This window comes from Dendrobates tinctorius, unplaced genomic scaffold (assembly GCF_039654945.1).
Source record: "Dendrobates tinctorius isolate UK_male_01 unplaced genomic scaffold, ASM3965494v1 ptg000250l, whole genome shotgun sequence".
Lineage (NCBI taxonomy): Eukaryota > Metazoa > Chordata > Amphibia > Anura > Dendrobatidae > Dendrobates > Dendrobates tinctorius.
In genome coordinates, this window is record NW_027361917.1 from 39,951,724 (window position 1) to 39,974,679 (window position 22,956).

Consider the following 22,956-nt stretch of genomic DNA (forward strand, 5'->3'; position numbering starts at 1 on the left):
GAGAAGAATAACCTCATGACCCAATATCAACATGGGTTTACAAGGGACCGTTCCTGTCAGACTAATCTGATAAGTTTTTATGAAGAGGTAAGTTCAGGACTGGACCAAGGGAATACAGTGGACATGGTGTACATGGACTTTTCAAAAACTTTTGATACGGTGCCACACAAAAGGTTGATACATAAAATGAGAACAATGGGGATAGGGGAAAATATGTGTAGGTGGGTTAAGAGCTGGCTCAGGGATAGGAAACAAAGGGTGGTTATTAATGGAGCACACTCGGACTGGATCACGGTTAGCAGTGGGGTACCACAGGGGTCAGTTTTGGGCCCGCTTCTTTTTAACATATTTATTAATGACCTTGTAGGGGGCATAGAGAGCAGAATTTCAATATTTGCATATGACACTAAACTCTGCAGGGTAATCAATACAGAGGAGGACAATTTTATATTACAGGAGGATTTATGTAAACTAGAAGCTTGGGCTGATAAATGGCAAATGAGCTTTAATGGGGATAAATGTAAGGTCATGCACTTGGGTAGAACGAACAAGATGTATAATTATGTGCTTAATTGTAAAACACTGGGCAAAACCGTCACTGAAAAAGACCTGGGTGTATGGGTGGACGACAAACTCACATTTAGTGGCCAGTGTCAGGCAGCTGCTGCAAAGGCAAATAAAATAATGGGATGCATTAAAAGAGGCATAGATGCTCATGAGGAGAACATAATTTTACCTTTATATAAGTCACTAGTGTGACCACACTTAGAATACTGTGTACAGTTCTGGTCTCCGGGGTATAAGAAAGACATAGCTGAACTGGAGCGGGTGCAGAGAAGAGCGACCAAGGTTATTAGGGAACTAGGGGGTCTGCAATACCAAGACAGGTTATTATACTTGGGGTTATTTAGTTTGGAGAATCGAACGCTTAGGGGTGATCTTTTTACAATGTATAAATATATGCGGGGACAGTACAAAGACCTTTCTAATGATCTTTTTACTCTTAGACCTGTGACGGGGACAAGGGGGCATCCTCTACGTCTGGAGTAAAGAAGGTTTAAGCATACTCACAGACGCGGATTCTTTACTGTAGGAGCAGTGAGACTATGGAACTCTCTGCCATATGATGTTGTAATGAGTGATTCCCTAATAAAATTTAAGAAGGGACTGGATGCCTTTCTTGAAAAGTATAATATTACAGGGTATATACGTACACTAGTTTCCTTAATATTGTGTTGTTCCAGGGAGCTAGTCTGATTGCTGTATGTGGAGTCGGGAAGGAATTTTTTTTCCCCAATGTGAAGCTTACTGTTTGCCACATAGGTTTTTTTTTGCCTTCCTCTGGATCAACATGTTAGGGCAAGTTAGGATAGGATATGGGTTGAACTAGATGGACTTAAAGTCTTCCTTCAACCTTAATAACTATGTTACTATGTTACTATGTAAAGCATACATTAATAAGTATACAAAATACTAATGTCAATAAGAGGCACAATAATGCTGAACCTTTAAGGAGGAGACGCAAGAAGGCGGTCTAGTCCAATCACTTAAGGAGGTGCATGAGAGAAATTTAAACTCGTCCAAATTTACTGTTCCAGACCTTCCACTTATTAGTATTATTATTGTTACTATTACATTATGTTGGTAGATTTTGTCTAGGATATCTGAAAATTTAGGAGGGTCAGGCTTCTTCCAAAAGTAAGCCAAGTTATTTTTAACTACCAAAAGGATGTGAATAACTACCTGTCTCACCGACGGGTGTAATTGATCCAAGTCCTAAGAAAGCAATGCTTTTTGGGGAGTCAGGGTAAAACTGTCTGAAAAGGAGTCAATATGACAAGAAACCTTGAACCACAGACGTTTTCGTTTCGGGTAACACCAAAAGATGTGGTAAAGATTCCCCTGTTGTCCGCATCCTCTCCAACAATGGAGGGAGTGGGCCTGGTTAATGTGGGAGAGTCTGATAGGTGTGTAATACCACCTGGCAAGTAGTTTGAAATAAGACTCGTGAGGAGTCATTAATATGGTAGATTTATACGTATTTTTTATGGCGATGTCCCATTGCTCAATCGGAACAACAGTCCCAAGGTCGGTCTCCCATCTCCTTAAAGGGAATCTGTCACCCCTTTTTTCATATAATGATATCATTCAATTGTGTGTCACATAAGGATTCTCTTAGTACTTTTGCTTCCCCCTAACCCCGCACCTTTCATGCATAAATACCTTTTATATATCGGTTCAGATGTATGTAAACTGCCACGGTCTGGTCCGATGGGCGGGGCTTATTCAACTGCTCCCCCCTCCCTGTCTTGCTCTACACAAGAAGAAATGCATAGAGCAAGACAGGGAGGGGGGGAGCAGTTGAATAAGCCCCGCCCAGCGGACCGGACAGCGGCAGTTTACATACATCTGAACCGATATAAAAAAGTTATTTATGCATGAAAGGTGCGGGGTCAGGGGGAAGCAAAAGTACTAAGAGAATCCTTATGTGACACACAATTGAAGTATATCATTATATGATATCTCAAAAAAGGGGTGACAGATTCCCTTTAAATACAGTGGGGAAAAAAAGTATTTAGTCAGTCAGCAATAGTGCAAGTTCCCCCACTTAAAAAGATGAGAGGCGTCTGTAATTTACATCATAGGTAGACCTCAACTATGGGAGACAAACTGAGAAAAAAAAATCCAGAAAATCACATTGTCTGTTTTTTTTTTCATTTTATTTGCATATTATGGTGGAAAATAAGTATTTGGTCAGAAACAAGCAATCAAGATTTCTGGCTCTCACAGACCTGTAACTTCTTCTTTAAGAGTCTCCTCTTTCCTCCACTCATTACCTGTAGTAATGGCACCTGTTTAAACTTGTTATCAGTATAAAAAGACACCTGTGCACACCCTCAAACAGTTTGACTCCAAACTCCACTATGGTGAAGACCAAAGAGCTGTCAAAGGACACCAGAAACAAAATTGTAGCCCTGCACCAGGCTGGGAAGACTGAATCTGCAATAGCCAACCAGCTTGGAGTGAAGAAATCAACTGTGGGAGCAATAATTAGAAAATGGAAGACATACAAGACCACTGATAATCTCCCTCGATCTGGTGCTCCACGCAAAATCCCACCCCGTGGGGTCAGAATGATCACAAGAACGGTGAGCAAAAATCCCAGAACCACGCGGGGGGACCTAGTGAATGAACTGCAGAGAGCTGGGACCAATGTAACAAGGCCTACCATAAGTAACACACTACGCCACCATGGACTCAGATCCTGCAGTGCCAGACGTGTCCCACTGCTTAAGCCTGTACATGTCCGGGCCCGTCTGAAGTTTGCTAGAGAGCATTTGGATGATCCAGAGGAGTTTTGGGAGAATGTCCTATGGTCTGATGAAAGCAAACTGGAACTGTTTGGAAGAAACACAACTTGTCGTGTTTGGAGGAAAAAGAATACTGAGTTGCATCCATCAAACACCATACCTACTGTAAAGCATGGTGGTGGAAACATCATGCTTTGGGGCTGTTTCTCTACAAAGGGGCCAGGACGACTGATCCGGGAACATGAAAGAATGAATGGGGCCATGTATCGTGAGATTTTGAGTGCAAACCTCCTTCCATCAGCAAGGGCATTGAAGATGAAACGTGGCTGGGTCTTTCAACATGACAATGATCCAAAGCACACCACCAGGGCAACAAAGGAGTGGCTTCGTAAGAAGCATTTCAAGGTCCTGGAGTGGCCTAGCCAGTCTCCAGATCTCAACCCTATAGAAAACCTTTGGAGGGAGTTGAAAGTCCGTGTTGCCAAGCGAAAAGCCAAAAACATCACTGCTCTAGAGGAGATCTGCATGGAGGAATGGGCCAACATACCAACAACAGTGTGTGGCAACCTTGTGAAGACTTACAGAAAACGTTTGACCTCTGTCATTGCCAACAAAGGATATATCACAAAGTATTGAGATGAAATTTTGTTTCTGACCAAATACTTATTTTCCACCATAATATGCAAATAAAATGAAAAAAAAAACAGACAATGTGATTTTCTGGATTTTTTTTCTCAGTTTGTCTCCCATAGTTGAGGTCTACCTATGATGTAAATTACAGACGCATCTCATCTTTTTAAGTGGTGGAACTTGCACTATTGCTGACTGACTAAATACTTTTTTTCCCCACTGTATATGTTTTTGCAAGAGAGCTCCTCTCTGTTGAAAGAGGAGTATATATTCCTTAAGCTCCAGGTATTTTTATTATTTAGGCTGCACAGCAGTGAAGACACAATTTCATAATTAAATGCTTTGCCGAATAGGATTTTTTGTACCTTATCTTTCAGCATTAAGAAAGGGATAAATTCAGAGGAGGCGATATTATATTTGGCTTTTTGTTCGCTGAATGTGAGAAAATTAGACCCATCGTGTATGTTTTTTATTTTTTTAATACCTAAATTATTCCAGATTTCTGAGAGAGGAAAGTCAAATATTAAAGCCACTACACAAAGCGGAAACCTCAAGGCCTGTTCAACTTTGTAAAATTTTTATATGATCAGTGATCTCCATGCAGAAATGATGGGACTGAAAATAGGATTGGAAGATACCTTTCGAGGCTCTTGAAACAGGAAGTAGAAAAGCAATTCTTTTAGAGAGTCAAATTTACTTATGTCTCTCTCCAGGTAAAACCAAGCTGGAAATTTTTGTTTATTGTTGAGCTAATACCAGCTCTGCTTAATTAATAAGGCCGAGTAGTATGCATGTAAATTAGGCATGCTCGTACCTCCTCTGCTCTTATGTTTATATAGGCCCTTGAAAACATTTCCAAGTCTGCAGCAAGTGCTGTGATGGAATTCAAGGGGTCCAGTAGGGTCAAAAAGAGGTCATCGGCAAATAGTCCAATTTTAAAATGACGGGAGGGGAAATCAAATCCTGCAATATTCTTATTGGATCTGATCTATTGCTAATACAAAGAGCAAGAGTGACAAAGGGCACCCCTGTCTTGTTCCATTCGAAATGGCGAATGGGCTTGAGAGGCAATTATTAGCATAAATTCTGACGGTGGGGGCAGAATATAACGCAAACACCGTTGACAAGAATCCTTGGCTAAAAACAAATTTAGTTAAAGTTGCTTCCAGGTAAGACCAATTCAGCCTGTCAAAGGACTTTTCTGCATCCAACGCCAGAAACACCGATCTAGTATTGGATAGATTTGCCCTGGTAAGTAAATTCAAAACTCTCCTCGCTCCATTCGCCGCCTGACATCCCCCTACAAAGCCGATCTGGTTATCGGAGAGGAATTTGCATCAGTGTTTGTAACCAGGAGTGGCGGTTACAGTGAAAATCTATAGTTGAAAGATTGACACCTGTTCTGTGTTTTGGAGACACAGCTGATTTTGGCATAGAAATACTGATGAAATACTGATCAAAATTACTGATGTGTGAATAATGCCTTATTCACTCGACTGAATGAGCCTTGAGTGAAATGGAATGATTTTTTTTTCTTAGGTCTCATCCTAATGGCATCCTGGTTCAATCCTTTGTTTCTCATCTGTTTTATTTCACTGAAGAAGTTAGACTGTCTAAACTTTTTTTATCCATTGACTCTTCGCAAGGGATCAGATAAAAATGGATGAAACTTGGATGGAACTCTGAAGTACAACATTTGTCTTCTGTGTTTCATCTGTTTTCCACAGATCACCATAGGCTTTAATGGTCAAGTCTGTTCCACAAAACAGATGAGAATAGGACATGCTCCGAGTCTCAAGGACCGGAGATGCCGATTTGTGTTTAAAGGGAATCTGTCACCCTTTTTTTTGCACTATGAGCTGCCGGCATTGATATCAGGGGCTTATCTACAGCATTCTGTAATGCTGCAGATAAGCCCCCCGATGTAACCTGAAAGATAAGAAAAACATGTTAGATAATACTCACTGGAGGGGGCGGTCCGGTCCGATGGGTGTCGCGGTCCGGTCCGACGCCTCCCATCTTCATACGATGCCGTCCTCCTCTCCCTTCCTGTAGTGGCTCCTGTGCAGGCGCACTGTTGAGGGCAGAGCAGAGTCCTGCAGTGCGCAGGCGTCGGGAGAGGTCTGGCGCCTGCACACTGCAGTATTCTGCTCTGCCCTCTACAGGGCAGAGCAGTGCGCCGGAGCCGGAGCCACGACAGGAAGAGAAGAAGAGGACGGCATCGTATGAAGACGGGAGGCGACACCCATCGGACCGGACCGCCCCCTCCGGTGAGTATAATCTAATGTGTTTTTCTTATCTTTCAGGTTACATTGGGGGCTTATCTGCAGCATTACAGAATGCTGTAGATAAGCTCCTGATGTCAATGCCGGCAGCTGGTGCAAAAAAAGGGTGACAGATTCCCTTTGAAACTGATGAATGTATGTATGAATTAGGCCACGTTCACACGTTCAGTATTTGGTCCGCATTTTACATCAGTATTTGTAAACCAAACCCAGGAGTGGGTGATAAATACAGAAGTGGTGATGTGTTTCTATTATACTTTTCCTCTGGTTGTTCCACTCCTGGTTTTGGCTTACACATACTGATGTAAAATACTGAACAAATACTGATAGTGTGAACGTGGTCTTAATGAAACTCTATGCATTCAGTGTGCTGTCTAAGAAAAAAACGGACAGAACTAAGACATGTCACACAGATGTATGAATGTGGCCTGAGGTGGAGAAGTATGGGTAACTTAACTTTACTTTAAATACTTGGTGAACTGGAGCAGTGATTAGTAATACAATTAGATATCATCACACATTTTTCACCTACCTTACAAAAATCATACTGCTGCTGTACAGTTGGAACATCTCCTCCCACGGGCATTTGTTTCTTCAGTTCCTCATCTCTGACATCTAACCAACAAATGAGCTCTTCCAGGGACTTTAGCAAACGGTTCCATTTATCTGCACTTGCTTCCAAGTGTGTTCTGCAGAAGAGCAAATAAAAAAGGTCAAAAACATCAACCCAGTATAATGTAGATTTACTAGTGTTAATGAGAAGACAAAACATGAGAAAATTGATCAAGGGATTGAGCAGCTCCTCTCCACTCCACCACATCTGACATCAAGCATGGAGTGGTGCCTGCCTCACACTGAGTGGGGACAGTTGGGTGACATGGATGTTATTTTATAATAAGGTACAGATCTTAAAGCAAATAAAACTTTAAGGGGGTTGTTCAGGGTTCAGATCAGATCAGTAGGGGGGTCGCATTCCCAGAACCTCCACTAATCAACTGTTTTAACTCTGGCAGCAGTCAGATGTAAACTGGGAACAAAACCAGTTCAGTGTGTAGTGGCCACTGCCGAGAACTTCAGCTCATCGCAATAGCCACGATACAGTGAACAGAGCAAAGAAGTGTGCAGTTATGCACCGTCCATGATTTACATCCAGCCGTCGGAATGATCAGTGATGGTGCTGGGTGTTGGACCACAACCAATCTGATATTTAAGAGCTATCTTAAAGATAAATCATCAATATCTGGAGCTTGGAGAATACCTTTAGCTTGACATGTAACACAGGACATTTCATTGAAAGTTTCAGGTTAACTGAGAAATTTGTTTTCTGCATCAAGACATCTTGCTGCATTGCGGCATGCATGGCATGTTAGAGAATGCTACATCCGTGTGTCCTAATAGGAAAAATGGACAGCACAAAAAGTGGTTACCTGCTTCATACCACTTCTGTCTGCAAAATAAGAAAACTAGAGATGAGCTAAAGTGCTAGGATAAGGTATTATTCAAGAATGTTTGAGTGTCTTCGGCGTGCTCGAATACTATGTTCAAGTCTCCATGGCTGCATGTCTCGTGGCTGTTCGACAGTCTCAACACATGAAGGGATTGCCTAACAAACAGGAAATCCCTGCATGTGTAGCGGCTGTCGAACAGCAGTGAGACATGCAGCCGCGGGGACTCGAACATAGTATTAGAGCATGCCAAAGACACTCTATTAGCACTCGAACATGGATATCTCCTTATCCAAGCACGCTCGCTCATCACTAAAGAAAATCTCTCACATCTGATAACCTTTTTAATCTTTCAGAAACCGCATTTCCGTCCAATGACAGCTAATCTTTGGAAATTAGTTTTACAGCTGATAGTGACAAAATCTTCTTTTTCCAAAGTTGTAGTCTTTGTGTCATCAGTATCACTATGTAAAACTACATATTCCCTAAAATGTGTTTTTGGACTATTGAAAATAAAATCTAAATTGGCAATAATATTACTTAAGGCAATTACTGTATTTGTGCATGGTCAGTACATTAATAGACAGTGAATACTGTGGAGGTGCGGGTTCTTTACTAAGCATTTTTCACATTCAGTACAAAACAGTTCTTTTTAGGTTGAGGGATGTCAAGATTGTCTTTGAGCACCAGGACTAGGAAGTTTTAAACTTCTCATTTCAAGTATAAAAGAACATATTGAAAGATGGTTATGTAAGCTGAAAAATCATATTCAAAGCTATTTCTTCCTGAGCCTTCCCAGCTCTCCACACAGTATTATACAGCTGCAAACTATATTTTGGAGACTGCACAACCAGAAAATATACTAATTTGTATGTGGGTGCACGAGCCATCAGTCCAAATCTCATCCCCAAATCTAAGAATTCACCAGCATCCATGTAGAAACCTGAGGAGATACTGTACTTTAATGGCCTCCTATCATGCCACCCATGCATTGGTCTCTGATGACATTTCCAGGAAGCGAGGGAGTAATGATACCTTTAGACGGGACGATTTTTGCCCAGTAATACACTGTTAATAGCTAGTGATCGACTATACACAAGTCGTCTGACGTGTGTTTCACAGGACAGCAAGGAATGATGGGGACAAAACTATGGCTAATGCAATCATTCTGTCCCCATACATCTTAGGCTGAGTTCACACGTGGCGTTTTTTTGCCACGAAAACGCGAAAAATAAGCATCCCATGCATTCCTATGGGATTCCGCAATGCTGTGCTAATGCTGCAGTTTTTACCACGGCGGAATCGCTTCGCGGTAAAAAACGCAGCATGCTCATTAATTTGCGGAATCGCGGCGATCCCGCACCCATAGGAATGCATTGTTCCGCTTACTTCCCGCATGTGGCTGTGCACACCATGCGGAAAGTAAGCAGAACAATTGCGGATGGTACCCACGGTCCGGAGGAGAGGAGACTGTCCTCCGGGCTTTGGGTACCATATACCTGTAAAAAATAGAATTTAAAATAAAAAATATTGTTATTCTTACCGGCGTCCCGCGCAGCCTTCCCGCCTCTCTCCACGCTTCCGTTCCCAGTAATCCTTTGCGAAAATGCCCGCAATGGCGTCCGTTCTCGCGGGATCGCGAAGTCTCGCGGTCATTCGCACGACGTCATCGCGAATTACCGCGAGATATCGCGATCCCGCGAGAACGGACGTCATCGCGGGCATTTTCGCAAAGGATTACTGGGAACGGATGCGAGGGACGTCGGAAGGTAAGAATAACACCATTTTTTATTTTTTTTTACATTCTATCTTTAACTACTGATGCTGCCTAGGCGGCCTCAGTAGTAAAAAGTTGGTCACACTCGTCAAACACTGTTTGACGAGTGTGACCAACCTGTCAATCAGTTCTCCAAGCGATGCTACAGATCGCTTGGAAAACGCTAGCATTTTGCAAGCTAAATACGCTTGTAAAATGCTAGTTTTTCCGTGGGAAAATCGCAGGAATTTAAAATGCGATTTTCCCGCGGAATGGAATTCCGGAATTCTTGCGGTAATTTCCGCGAGAGTTCCGGTACGTGTGCACTTAGCCTTAATGTTATGAGCAGCACATTTTAACGGGATGATGTGCAGCATCTGTCAATACCAATTATTTTTTTGCAGGCAAAAACGATTCAATTACTGAATTGACTCAATTGACAAGTGGCTTGCTCATTGATCAGTTGATATGTGACATGTTTACTCTTGTCGACAACCAGGTACCAGCTTTATATAATCGCTTATTTGCTAATTAACTACTGATGTAAAGGTACCACTGATTGAAGAGTAAAGGTACTGTCACACTAAGCGATATCGCTAGCAATATCGCTATAACTTGTGACATTATAGCGATATTGCTAGCGATATCGCTGTGTGTGATACTTACCTACGACCCGCTCCCCCACTGGTTATCGCTGATCGCGCGAGAACGTCCTGGACTGCTTCTTGTCGTCAGCTTCCTGCGGCGCTTCCTGCTGTGACGACGAGCGACGCGTGGAGCCGGGCGGGAGGACGCAGGATCGCCTGGTGTGACAGGTAAGTAGCGACCCCCTTCCCCAGCGATGTCGCTGGTGAGATCTGCCTGTGTGGCAGCTCACTAGCGACCACTTAGCGATGTACCAGCGATCCTGACCGCGTCATAAGTGTGACAGTACCTTAATACTAAATGCTAGAGGTCTGAAGTGACCAAAGCCCACTTCTCACATAGTGAGATTGCTAGCGATCTCTCTAAAGCGTCACCGATTTTGTGACGCACAGCGATATCGCTAGCGATCTTGCTACATGTGATACGTACCTGTGACCGGCTCCCCCGCTGGATATCGCTGATCACGCTCGAATGTCCTGGGCCATTTTTCCCTAGTTGGTGTCCCGCTGGCGCCGACTAGCGATGCATGGACGCAGGAGGAAGTCATCATCATCGCTGCGGTGTGACAGGTAAGAGCGACCGCCGATGGATCGCTTATCGCTGCTGCTTCGCTGGTGAGAGCTGCCTGTTTGGCAGCTCACTAGCAACCATTTAGCGATGCACCAGCGATCCTGACCGGGTCGTATCGTTGTCGGGATCGCTGGTGCATCGCTAAATGTAACGGGACCCCAAGGATTTAAAAGGAATTATCCCCTACTTTACAATTCTACTCAATAGGCACCCCAGGGTTTTTTTTTAAAGCAAAACTATATACTCTTCTCCTGGACTTGATACTGTGTCCCCCTTGACAGTCTGCTGGCATCAACATCTGGTGGGGGTATCACATGAACGCTGCATCCAATCAATGGCTGCTGATAGAATGCGAAAGCTGCAGCCTGAGCCAGAGGAAAGGACAATAGGTATATGCTAGCAACACCAGAGGTTAATAGTAATATCCCTGGCAGTTTAGGTAATCTTTGATGTCTAAGGCAGTTACAGGGGTCATTTCAATATTGCTTATGATTATTACTACCCCTTAATGTCCAGTGCTCAAGCATAGTCCTTGCAATTCAACCTCCTGCCCTAACCGATGGCTGTGATCAAACAGTGGCACAATTATATGTGCCATGCAGCAAAGCTCTAAATAATAATTCTGCCATATCATATAGAAGTATTATAGGAGGTCAGATCCTTAGCAGCACCCCGATTGGTTTAAATGTTAATGAGAGCCCACTTCACCCCAATACTAGAATAAAAGGCAGATCAGAAAAGTTGATTAAAACCAGAAAGTTGACTGAAATGTGATGCCCTCCTAAGGAGTTTGTATTTTCCCCCGTGTTTGCGTTGGTTACTCCGGGTACTTCGGTTTCCTCTCACATTCCAAAGACATACTGATAGGGAAGTTAGATTGTGAGCCTCAGCGGGGACAGCGATGATAATGTGTGCAAACTGTAATGCGCTGCGGAATATGTTGGCGCTATATAAATAAAAAGATTATTATTATTATTTGTATTGCTATTTTTTTCTGACAACTAATGAGCCATATATTTTCTATTCAACCTTTCGATACTCCACAATTCTTCATTTCCTGGAAAACATGTTTGTTTTTTTTACCTGATATTAGATGACTTGGCCTTTAAATCATTCCAGCGTTGATTCATATCATCAAGTCTATGCTGAAGCAATGCTGCTTCCTCTGAAGTCCCCAACGCTTTCACCATCTTTTGCCTATTTCCATCAACGCTCTTGAAAATATCGTTATGGGCATCAATTTCTGCTTGAATGTCCTGAAACAGAAAACAAGTAAGACTTACTACCCCAGTAACACCGATATATTATATGACTATTCTGTTCTTCAGAAGAAGAATTTAGTGTTCTCTACTTGGAGAGGACATGGACTTCCAATGTTGACCTCACTTTTTTATGAAATCTAATTTTATCATAATGAAGCAAGAAATATCAGAAGAACCAAAAACATTTGTGTATTTTACATTATGATTGAGATTTGCATGTCAGATTTACTTTCTTTGCTTTGAAGTTAGGCTTGAATTACACTTAATATCTTAAGATCGTCCACCTTTACTAAATATCCATTCCATCAATCTACGACTCTTTAAACAAGCTTTCATGGAGGAATATTTCAACATCAAAGCATAGTTTTCGTAGCTTTCAATTTCAGCCATTTCTGAAGGCAAAATACTTCCCAGGATTTCAGAATCTAAGTGCAAATAATCGGTGATGTAATACAAAAGTTTCCCACGTTCACCCTTGATCATAAGCCAAGAAAAAGTACTACAACACTTAGAAAGTAGACCGTGAAGAAAAGGTAATGAGACTGATATTGTCCTGTAAGCATCTCATATGTCTTTCTTGCTGGAGTCATTCCTATTTTCGGACTTCTGTATTTCCTTCAGACTTCTCACTTTCAATGGATATAGTTTCTATTATGGTTTTTTTTCTTAACAAAAATAGGAATTGGGCTTGTTATCTTGGAACTGCTATCGGTGGGAAGTTTTATAGCAGAAGGAGCTGAGCTAATTAATACACAGGTTTGCAAGATAAATAATTCAGTGTAACTGTATATATTTTATTCATTTATTTCAGGTCTTAGAAGTCCAGTAGGTGGTAATAATCAGTATTACCTGTAGCAATGTGCATATGGGATAGCTGTCAATCACTGGTCAGGACCGCCCACCTGACTCATATGTCCAAAATGCCCACAGAATATGATTGACTCACAGGTGAAATGTGTCACAGACACATGAGGACAGTCAAAGAGGCACAGAGCTATCAGTCAAGCAGAATATCACAGAACTGAATGGGGGGCTAGAACCAGGGAGAGATGAGGGGCTGGAAGTGCATCGTCATCTCCAGTGTACTTCCAGTTTCCTTTGCATGTACCCGCAAAATGTGATTTCTTGTGGTTTGAGCATTTAGCATCAAAAGGTATCGATTGCCTTATCTTCCTGAGAGCTACACGATCAGTTTGGATGGTGTAGGGGGTTAACCCTTGCGGACAGGTTTTCGTTAAACATTGCTACTCTTACCTATGGGTTGCATTTAGTATTACCTGAGCTGCAATGCTGGAAATAGTAAATGGACAACAACAATAATGTTGTTACAGGAAACATAAAAGCAGACCTTTCTTTTTAATCCTTTCTATAATATTGGACACATAACAGAGCAACAGCGTTCACAGTTTTAATAAAGAACAAGATGGCAAACGTGATATAAGCAATCCCTTGGGTTCTTATCAGTCTGCAATGAGGGGGGTCCGCTGACCACCACATACACCAACAAGAAAGCCACCACTTTAATATAAAAGACTGTACATCTAGTTATAGCTGTACTTTACCTGTATGACGTATAACAAAAGGTCAATAATAACCACCAGAAGGAAATATAAAAACAACGGAGACAGTAGTGATTGTGAGCCCCAATGGGGACAGTGCTGATGTTGTCTGTATAACGAATTAATGGCGCTGTATAAGTAAATAAATAAATAAAATGTGTGGATTTGTTCCATCCAAAGAAGGCTACAAATCCAGTAAACAGAAGTCCTCGTCTACCATCAGGTATTGAGAAGGAGGCGCCCTCCATCAATTAGATAAACATCAAGAGCAGGGTGTGATAAGGGCACATACCAAACTGATGAACACAACTACGCAAATGTCAGAATTTATTGTTTTACTATGAGTTAGAAAAACAGAACTCCAGAATGTAGTCATTACTGGTGCTTACAGTAATCCACACATTAAGTCCTAAGAGAGTAGCTCATGCTGACACTGACGTGATAGGCAATACCTGATGCTGTGAACTATGAAGGATCAGAATATTCTAAGCACTACACTGCAAGCTTCTCATGCTGGTCCTAATCCATTAGGGGCTGTCTTTCACAGATGTCTCATCCAGAAAAAAAGTAGAGAGTCAACTATAGAATAAAAAAGATTATATGTGCTAAGAGACTGACGCCAGCAATCTGCAAGTGTCAATATAAATAAAATTATATGTACCGTATATTTAGCTTGTGTGAACAGGAGAGCATATAAACATGAGAAAGAGGGCACACCTCACAGTATGAACAATTTATTTGGCACCTACAAACAGTTAAAGAGAAATATGCTGCAAAATGACAATGATTAATATATGTTAAATGGTATTGTCATTACATAACATATATGTGGGGTACGTATGAAATGACTAAAGTGCAAGTGCTGGTGCAGTGACCAGCTAAAGGAATGGTATTGACACACAACTAATGAATGACAACTCATAAGAATAGATGATAAATACTTATGGAACCAAAGCATTTCCCTCGTGATGCGCCCACCCCGATGCACGTTTCGGTGATGCATGCGTCAGGGGCATCCTTGTCTGGATTATGTAAATATGCATGTGTATGTATTCTCTAAACTAGGTTTTAATTAACAATTGTAAAATGCTAAAATGTTATCAGCCATATTATCTATATGTGAAGCGGAATCAAAGGAAATTTTATATCACTGCTAGCAAAACGGGGGTCAGCTCATTTGCTGGTAGGATAAATGGAGAGCAGCCTATTCCTACACACAAAGAATCTTAGCTGAAGATTCCTCAAATAAGATAATGCTCATGAGTCAACTATCTGCTGCTGTGTATTCAATGATGGAACATAACAGTTTAAACTGAATTGCAAAAACATTGAGGCTCTGAGTCATTACTGCTTATGATAGAAAATCAATTGCTCTGACTTCTCATCTATCAGTTGAAAAATATTCAAACTTTTTTTTTTGCGCACGTTCTTTTGGTAACCAGAAGAATACCTTCCTATATTAGAAAATACTGGACATCCCCTTTTACTGACTGTTATATACAGCTCTGGCAAAAATTAAGTGACCACCTCATCAAAACCCTGTCATGGGCAGCCCATTCTCAAGACCTGAACCCCATTGAAAACCTCTGGAATCAAGAGGAAGATGGATAGTCACAAGCTATCAAATAAAGAAGAAAAGCTTAAATTTTTGCATCAGAAGCAGTGTGAAAGACTGGTGGAAAGCATGTCAAGATGCGTGAAAGCGGTTTTTAAAAATCATGGTTATTCCACAAAACATTGATTTCTGAACTCTTCCTGAGTTAAAACATTAGTATTGTTGTTTCTAAATTATCATGAACTTGTTTTCTTTGCTTTATTTGAGGTCTGAAAGCACTGTTTTTTTATTTTGAAAAGTTCTCATTTTCAGAAAAAAAAGAAATACAAAATTTAGTGCTTGGAAAATCGGAGACATGTTGTCAGAAGTTTATAGACTAAAAGAGCAATTTACATTTTACTCAAAAATATACCTATAAAGAGAAAAAAAATCAGACAAACTGAACATTTGGTAGTGGTCTCTTAATATTTGCCAGAGCTGTATTTACCTGTGTACCAAACATTACAACTCTCATCCTCTGTTTGGTTGACTATAGATCATTTAGAGCAATACATAAATACATCTGCAGCACAATCACAGTTGTAAGCCACAGTCCAAAAAAAAACACAGAATCCACTGGTCTAAATACAGTCCCAACCACAAAATTGATGGACAGCACTCACCAAGGGTAGAAAATATTCCAAAAATATTCTTTATTGCTCCATACACAAGCAAAGTGATGTTTCAAATGTTAAGGTCTCTAAGCTTAAAAAAAAACCTTGATTTTATATTTTCTACCCCTGGCGAGTGCTGTCCATCAATTTTGTGGTTGAGACTACGGATCATTTAACAACTTGTCTGCATTCATGGAAGTCTCAAAATTATGGTCCAGTGGAGATTTTTTTCCAAAGGTAAGTGTTTTACAAGCATAAGAGAAGTGAAATTCCCCTCACTGATCCCCTGCAGCTGCAGATCCACTCCCAACACTTATCTGGTCCCCTTTCGACACACAAGATTGGCCACAGTGGGGTCACACCTCAGTCAGTGATTGGCTAAGCAGAATGTCCTGTGTATTAATAATGGGCCAGTAAGAAATGACAGGTGGGGGACTCAGGTGCTGTTGGAACAGGAGAGGCGGGTGATCAGGTGAGATGATTATTGCTGCTTTTAAAGACACTAAGCCCTTAGTCAAAAGGTTTCAATGCTGGACAGCCCCATAGACTTGACAATTTGGTCTTACGTTAATTAATTCTCTCATTTTATACATATACCAATGATAGATAGATAGATAGATAGATAGATAGATAGATAGATAGTTTTATATCTATCTATCTATCTATATATATACACACACACACACACACAGACCAATGAGCAGGCAGCATGTTTTGGAGCATGGGGAGCAGAACAGATTGCTACATATATTTTATCATACCCAGCATAGCCATACAATTAGTTAAACCTATGTTCTGTCTGTTCAGTTTAATTTTTCTCTAGCACATGACAGATTTGTTTGCAGATTTCACTGCATTTTTAAGTCCTGTTACCTTAAAATAAAAAATAAATCTAAAAATGTATCAAGTTTAGTACTTTATATTTCTGTTCTATTACTTAATTAGACATGCTGTGCACTCACTGTATTTAAGGGAATCTGTCACTAAGTTTTTGCTACCATATCGGAGAGCAGCATGATGTAGGGGCACAGACCCTTATTCCAGTAATGTGTCATTGGGCTGCTTGCTGCAGTTTTGATTAAAGGCCATTTTATCTGCTGCAGATCTATCAGTTCTCTGAATGGTGAGCTATGTATAACCACACTCCCACCACTGATTGGCAGCAGTGCACGCAGTGCACACAGTGCATAGGCAGAAAGCTACCAATCAGTGGTGGGGGCGGGGTTTAACTACCTGGCAGCTGGTTTACTAGTCCTCTAGTGATGACCTCCTGCTGATAAAAAGATGATTTTAGAAAAATTACATTAAGTAACCCAGTAAGTGACATATCACTAGAATCGTGGGCCCCCATATCAAGCTGCTCTCAGATTAGGTAGCAACAGCCTACTGACAGATACCTTTCAATAGCAACATTTCATTGAGGCTCTTACTCCACACATGTTAGGGCTATATAGACCCACATGGACAAAAGTCGGTTACTTTATTAATATCTATATGGAGTATGAGAGGAAGATTTGGAGCCATGGATAAGCTGCACGCCGATGACGACGAGAAGCAACACCTGCAGTGGAAATAACACTATACCCAGATATAAAGCTAGAAAACTCTTCATATTAACGGAGATAACACCTAAACTATCATGATGCATTGCATTGTTATTAGTTCCTCCACTTGAGAATTATCAACTTCACCCGCCAGTAGTCCCAGCTCCATGTGTCACCAGAAACAACGACATAAAACTCACTGACACAATTCATTTTCAGCCATCATTACCCTGGAAATTATTATGTTTTATCTTCATGCAATGAACTTCTCCTATAATGACTGCAGTTCTCTACTAATTATATACTTGTAATTGCTTTACATCAAAAATTAGACAAGTCGCGTACACACCAAATGTTCCATGTCACAAGATATGTTTAGCCAAGAACACGTCCTAAAGTAATTGTTATCTCGAAAAATATTAATTAAAACCAAACTCACACATAGAATGTGAAGAGTCACTGGCAGATATATTAGCCAGCATATTGCAGATGTCATTTAGCATTCATTCCCTGGTGAATGCAATCATGATACAGCTGCCATTGCATAAAGCAGGGTGTCCATGCACAACAGACTTATCTCTAGAGTTTTGAAACAAATACAGCAAAGATTCCCACTGACACTGAGAAAAGAAAAACTACCCAGTAAGGCCACGGTCACAGTTCCACCCCTCAGGGTGTCTAGGATGCAGTAACTGACAGCCCGGCTGTCCAATCTGGTACAGGGGTGTGCTGAAGCTGTCAGTACTTTGGTTGACAGCATGGCCATCCAGTCTAGTTCAGGGGCATGCTGAGTGGCAGTGTTTTTATTGACAGCTCGGCTATCCAATCTGAGACTGAGGCGTCGGCTCTTTCAGGTGTTCATTACCCCGGGTAATGGCCATGGCTACTTGACTGAGCAGCTTCTCCCAGACCACTGCCAGACGTACATTCATCTTGTGAGGTTCGTGCTTTCCTGTGCCTTGAGTTCTGTATGCTTGATCTGTTGCCTGACCTTGGACTTTGTTCTGACCATCTGCCTGTTTAACCCCTTCAGTAGTGATGAGCGAGTATGCCCCTTGCTCGGGTTTTCCCAAACATGCTTGGGTGGTCCCCAAGTATTTGGAAGTGCTCGGAGATTTAGTTTCTGTTGCCGCAGCTGCATAATTTACGGCTGCTGGAAAGCCTGAATACATGTGTGGAATGCCTGTTTGTCAGGGAATTCCCACATGTATTCAGGCTGTCAAGTAGCCGCAAATCAGGCAGCTGTGGCAAACAAAAACTAAATCTCTGAGCACTTCCAAATACTCGGAAATCACCCGAGCATGCTCGGGAAAACCCGAGCAACGAGCATACTCGCTCATCACTACCCTTCAGCTCTGATCCGTTATCCTCCCGGTACTCTGACCTCGGAACGTTACCTGACTATGCTTTTGTCTCTTCCTTCTGTTTATGACGTACCCTCCTGGCTTCTGACCTTGGACTCCCTGAACACTCTGACTCATGGCTTAGCTGTGAGAAGTGACTAGCGTCACAGCCACTTTCACATATCCAACATTTACTTTCTGAGAAATCACTATGCTTGCCTTATGGATCAGCTACGGACCTCCTGACCACAACACTACAGCCTCATACGTTACACATCGTGGTCCATGTGAAGTCGGTCTAAATCTTTATGAAAAAAAGAGTAAGACCTTGTTCACATTTACATTTTTCAACATGATATGTCTTTATGGCTGAAAAGCCTCGGGGGCTAAGCACAAGAAGAAAATGACCAATTTCACTAGTGATGAGCAAGCATGCTCAGCTAAGGAACATCTGAGCATGCTCATGTCCTAATCGAGTATTTTCGGCATGCTCGAAAAAATTTTCGAGTCGCCATGGCTGCATGTCTCGCTGCTGTTCAACAGCCGCAACACATGCAGGGATTGTCTAAAAAACAAGCAATCCCTACATGTGTTGCAGCTGTCGAACAGAAGCAAGACATGCATGCAGCCGCAGCAACTCATACATTTTTTCGAGCACACCGAAAATACTCGAAAGCAAGCGTGGATAACACCTTATCCGAGTACGCTCGCTCATCACTAAACTTCACACAACAATTGTCCACTTTATCTAAATAAAGCAATTTTGCAAATAGTTTTAATTAAAAAAAATGCTACTAATTTGTGTAATGTTATGGTAAACTACAAACAATCCCTGTGCAGTCCTTCTGCCCACTATTTCTTGTTAATCCCAAAAACCTCTTCCCCTTTGCCCCATTAGGGCATATAGGCGTTATAAAGCAGTTGATCGCCAGAATGCTGCGCAAGATATGTATTTTCATCCACAGATTTCTTATATTCGATGTTGGCCAAGATGAAAGGAGCAACTGATTTACAGGTTGGACTTTACCTGGAAAGGGGCTGCTGATAAAACAATGCATTTAATCTGCTATTACAAAGGAAAAGGTACAACAAAAATTTCTGATACTCTACCATTGCTCTCGGACTATGTGCTGTCGAGAACAATGCTCTTTTAAGGTACTGTCACACTAGATATGATGCGGTCAGGATCGCTGGTACATCGCTAAGTGGTCGCTAGTGAGCTGCCACACAGGCAGATCTCACCAGCGACATCGCCGGGTCGGGGGTCGCTACTTACCTGTCAGACGAGGCGATCCTGATGTCCTCCCGCCCGCGTCCACGCGTCGCTCGTCGTCACAGCAGGAAGCCCAGCAGGAAGCTGACGACGACGAGAAACAGTTCAGGACGTTCTCGCGTGATCAGCGATAACCAGCGGGGGAGCGGTCAGAGGTAAGTATCAGACATAGCGATATCGCTAGCAATATCGCTATAACGTCACAAAAACCAGTGACGTTATAGCGATATTGCTAGCGATATCGCTTAGTGTGACAGGCCCTTTAGAAAAACCAAAAGATCACTTTACCTGAAAAATAAGCATTTTATTTTTACATCGTTAAACTACAAAATTATGGGGAAACGAGTATTTCTAGCAACACTCACTCATGATATCCATGCGGTGTAAATGCACCTTTAGTTTACAAGCTTTTATTGGTGACCTTTCAATACATATCAGAATATTGATCAACTGTGAGCAAATTCCCCCACCCCCCCAATGACTTGTTTTACAAATGTTACAAGAAATGATTTTCTTTGTTGAGAGCCTTTAGTATGAATATATTAATATTAAAGTACACCTACAATTTTTATACATCTTCTGTACTAAATATCATATATACTGTATGTACTGATCATTATGTATTTACTTGTTGATGAAAGATTACTAATAAACTCTTTCTGAACTGTCTATTTTCATTTTTTCTTCTGGTTTTATGTCGGTAACAAATCATTTAAGTATGTATTGATTGATTCATCAAGAAAGGCACAGAGCACAATCGCGTTATGCCAGTCTTTATGGTGTACAAGAGCCGTCAAATTCATTAAGAGGGGCATTGAACTTAATGAATTTGGCGCCTCTTCTGAGTGCCGTGAGTCTCCATGTGCCAGTCAGGAACTGGAGTAGCCATTCAGGTGTAAAAAAAAAGCACCACCATTTTTCAAGAATTGGATGGGCGGGATTGTCCACGCCTCATCCCACCCTAGTTCCTCCCCAGCTGCACCCATTTTGACTGAGATGATCCAAAGTGGCATGAAAATGCCAACATTCATAGATTTTTTTTTGCACAGCTCTGCAACTTTTCAAAGCTTTTAAGCCACTTTCTGATGTAAAAGCTTTGATATATCATCCGCATAGTGTTACATTTAAATATTGAGTTATACATAGGCTGAATATAGCTCAGGGCATTAAAGCTTGAGAAACTACCTTCTGGTTGTACATCAATTATGAGAAGATTTTTAATGTCCAAGATATTAGTTTATCATTCTTCCAATAAATTGGGATTGTTCAAGTGACTTGTCTCCAGAAACTTTTATTTTCAAGGGTGACCATCTGTGTTCTGCATTACAGACAATAAAAGTACTTGAGATGCTCCTTGCAGTGAACATAAGCGTGTCCAAAATCAAAAGTGTACGAGCAGATGTTTTGTAGGACATAAAAGAGAATTGTGCCAGTTTTGCCTGAAGCAACCCACCCTGGCAATCTTGTGTTGTGTGTGTTCTGAGACTTGAAGCTATAGCACAAATCAAAGGAAGAAAGTTCCATTCATCATGTTATGGCTGGCAGCACATCAGCCCACCATCATGTTCAAACATATTCAGTGAAGTCATTAGACTTTTCCTTTCACTGCGGGTGGCATGACTAATGCATTTACCACTAATGTGAGATCTTTAAGACACCACTTGCAACTTTAACAGTAAAGTTTTCCTGCTGTTATGCATTAAAAATAAAGAAGAACTATAAAAAATATCTACTACTTTTTGCATAGCTATGCACTGTTTATTAGCAATATTTGCCCACATTTATCATTACTGGCAATTCATACACCATTCTTAATCAATAAAATTACACCTAATTTATTGAAAGATACATGCTTCTTAATACATTTGGTAAATCTTGGTTACTTCTAAATTCCAAAAATGAAATCTTCGTCTACTTTGAGCAGGCATAGATATATAATCAAATTTGAACATTACTAATATGTCTTGATGGGTTGTAGTTGTCGTTAACTCACTAACTTTGCTCACCACTTGCGAAAACTGGCGAGTGAGTCAATATTTCTAACTTTTTTATACCATAAAAGTGGTTAAAATTAATTAATACATTTTTTTATCATCCTAGGTCCTTCAACCTGTGGTCCATGTATCCCAACAGGTAGGTACAATGTCTTTACGGGGTACTGTTTCGGGCTATTATGATGCCACTTTTTTAGTACAGGGTAACTTGCTTAGAAACACTGAGAAGCACAGGTCTGCATCTTCTACCAAAGTACTGTAGCTATTCTAAAATTATTGCGTGACGTGATGCTGACACTAATAACGGTCCGCAGTAGAGGAGGGCAGGACATGAGTGTTCTGGGAGTCACAACAAGTTGCATGCACTCATTAGTTTCTAAGCCTACGAAAGACAAAAGTGTGTGATAATGACAACTGCTAACAATCAGATTACACAAGATATATGTTCTCAAGATTTTGTAATTATCCATATTTTATGCTTTACCAATTTAATAGATACCAGTACATTTGCTAAAGAACAAAATTCTCCTATACGGATGAATGCTGCATAAAACCTGCATGTTTAGATACCATAAATCTCTAAAAGTCGTAAGCAGGACCGTATTAATGTATATTTAAAACAAGCCAACAGGCGTCTTAAATTACCTTTGTCTGCTATCAAAAGGCTGAAGCATGAAGCAGGGGAACATGCACTTGGGTTTAAGGCTAAACAGAGCAATAAGTATGTGACTACAAGTCTAAATGAGCACATGTCCTAGAAAGCTACTCAAAACTACAAAGACTATAAAGTTCCTGACATCACAACATAATTATATAATTACTATACATTAACCAATTTGTATATTCCAGTGCATATTATAAACCTTGTATGCTGAATTTCCACAGATAAAGATTAAAATAAAACAAAGAAAACAGAAAAAAATATCAATGAAATAATCACAAAGTATGAATGGAAAAGTTATGTTCTCTTAAGTTCTGTAACCAATTTTTCAGAAATGAAATGAATTTCCTAAAAATGACAAAATACATAGCAAAGCTTGTCATTTTTTTTAGCTATGTGTGTATAAGTTTATATGCCCAATATCAAATATATATATATTATACTATTGAATAAATAAGTATTTCGGACCT

General features: G+C 40.9%; 1 protein-coding gene across 7 annotated transcripts in view; it reads right to left on the reverse strand.

The window, feature by feature from the left end:
- UTRN (utrophin) overlaps window positions 1-22,956 on the reverse strand; it is an 897,027-nt gene that overhangs the window by 350,604 nt on the left and 523,467 nt on the right. For all 7 annotated transcript variants that reach the window (XM_073557627.1, XM_073557629.1, XM_073557628.1 and 4 more), the window contains 2 exons: window positions 11,726-11,898; window positions 6,759-6,915 (listed from right to left, as the gene is read on the reverse strand). In XM_073557627.1, the coding sequence (XP_073413728.1) occupies window positions 6,759-6,915; window positions 11,726-11,898 (330 nt within the window). The remainder of the gene's footprint in view (window positions 1-6,758; window positions 6,916-11,725; window positions 11,899-22,956) is intronic.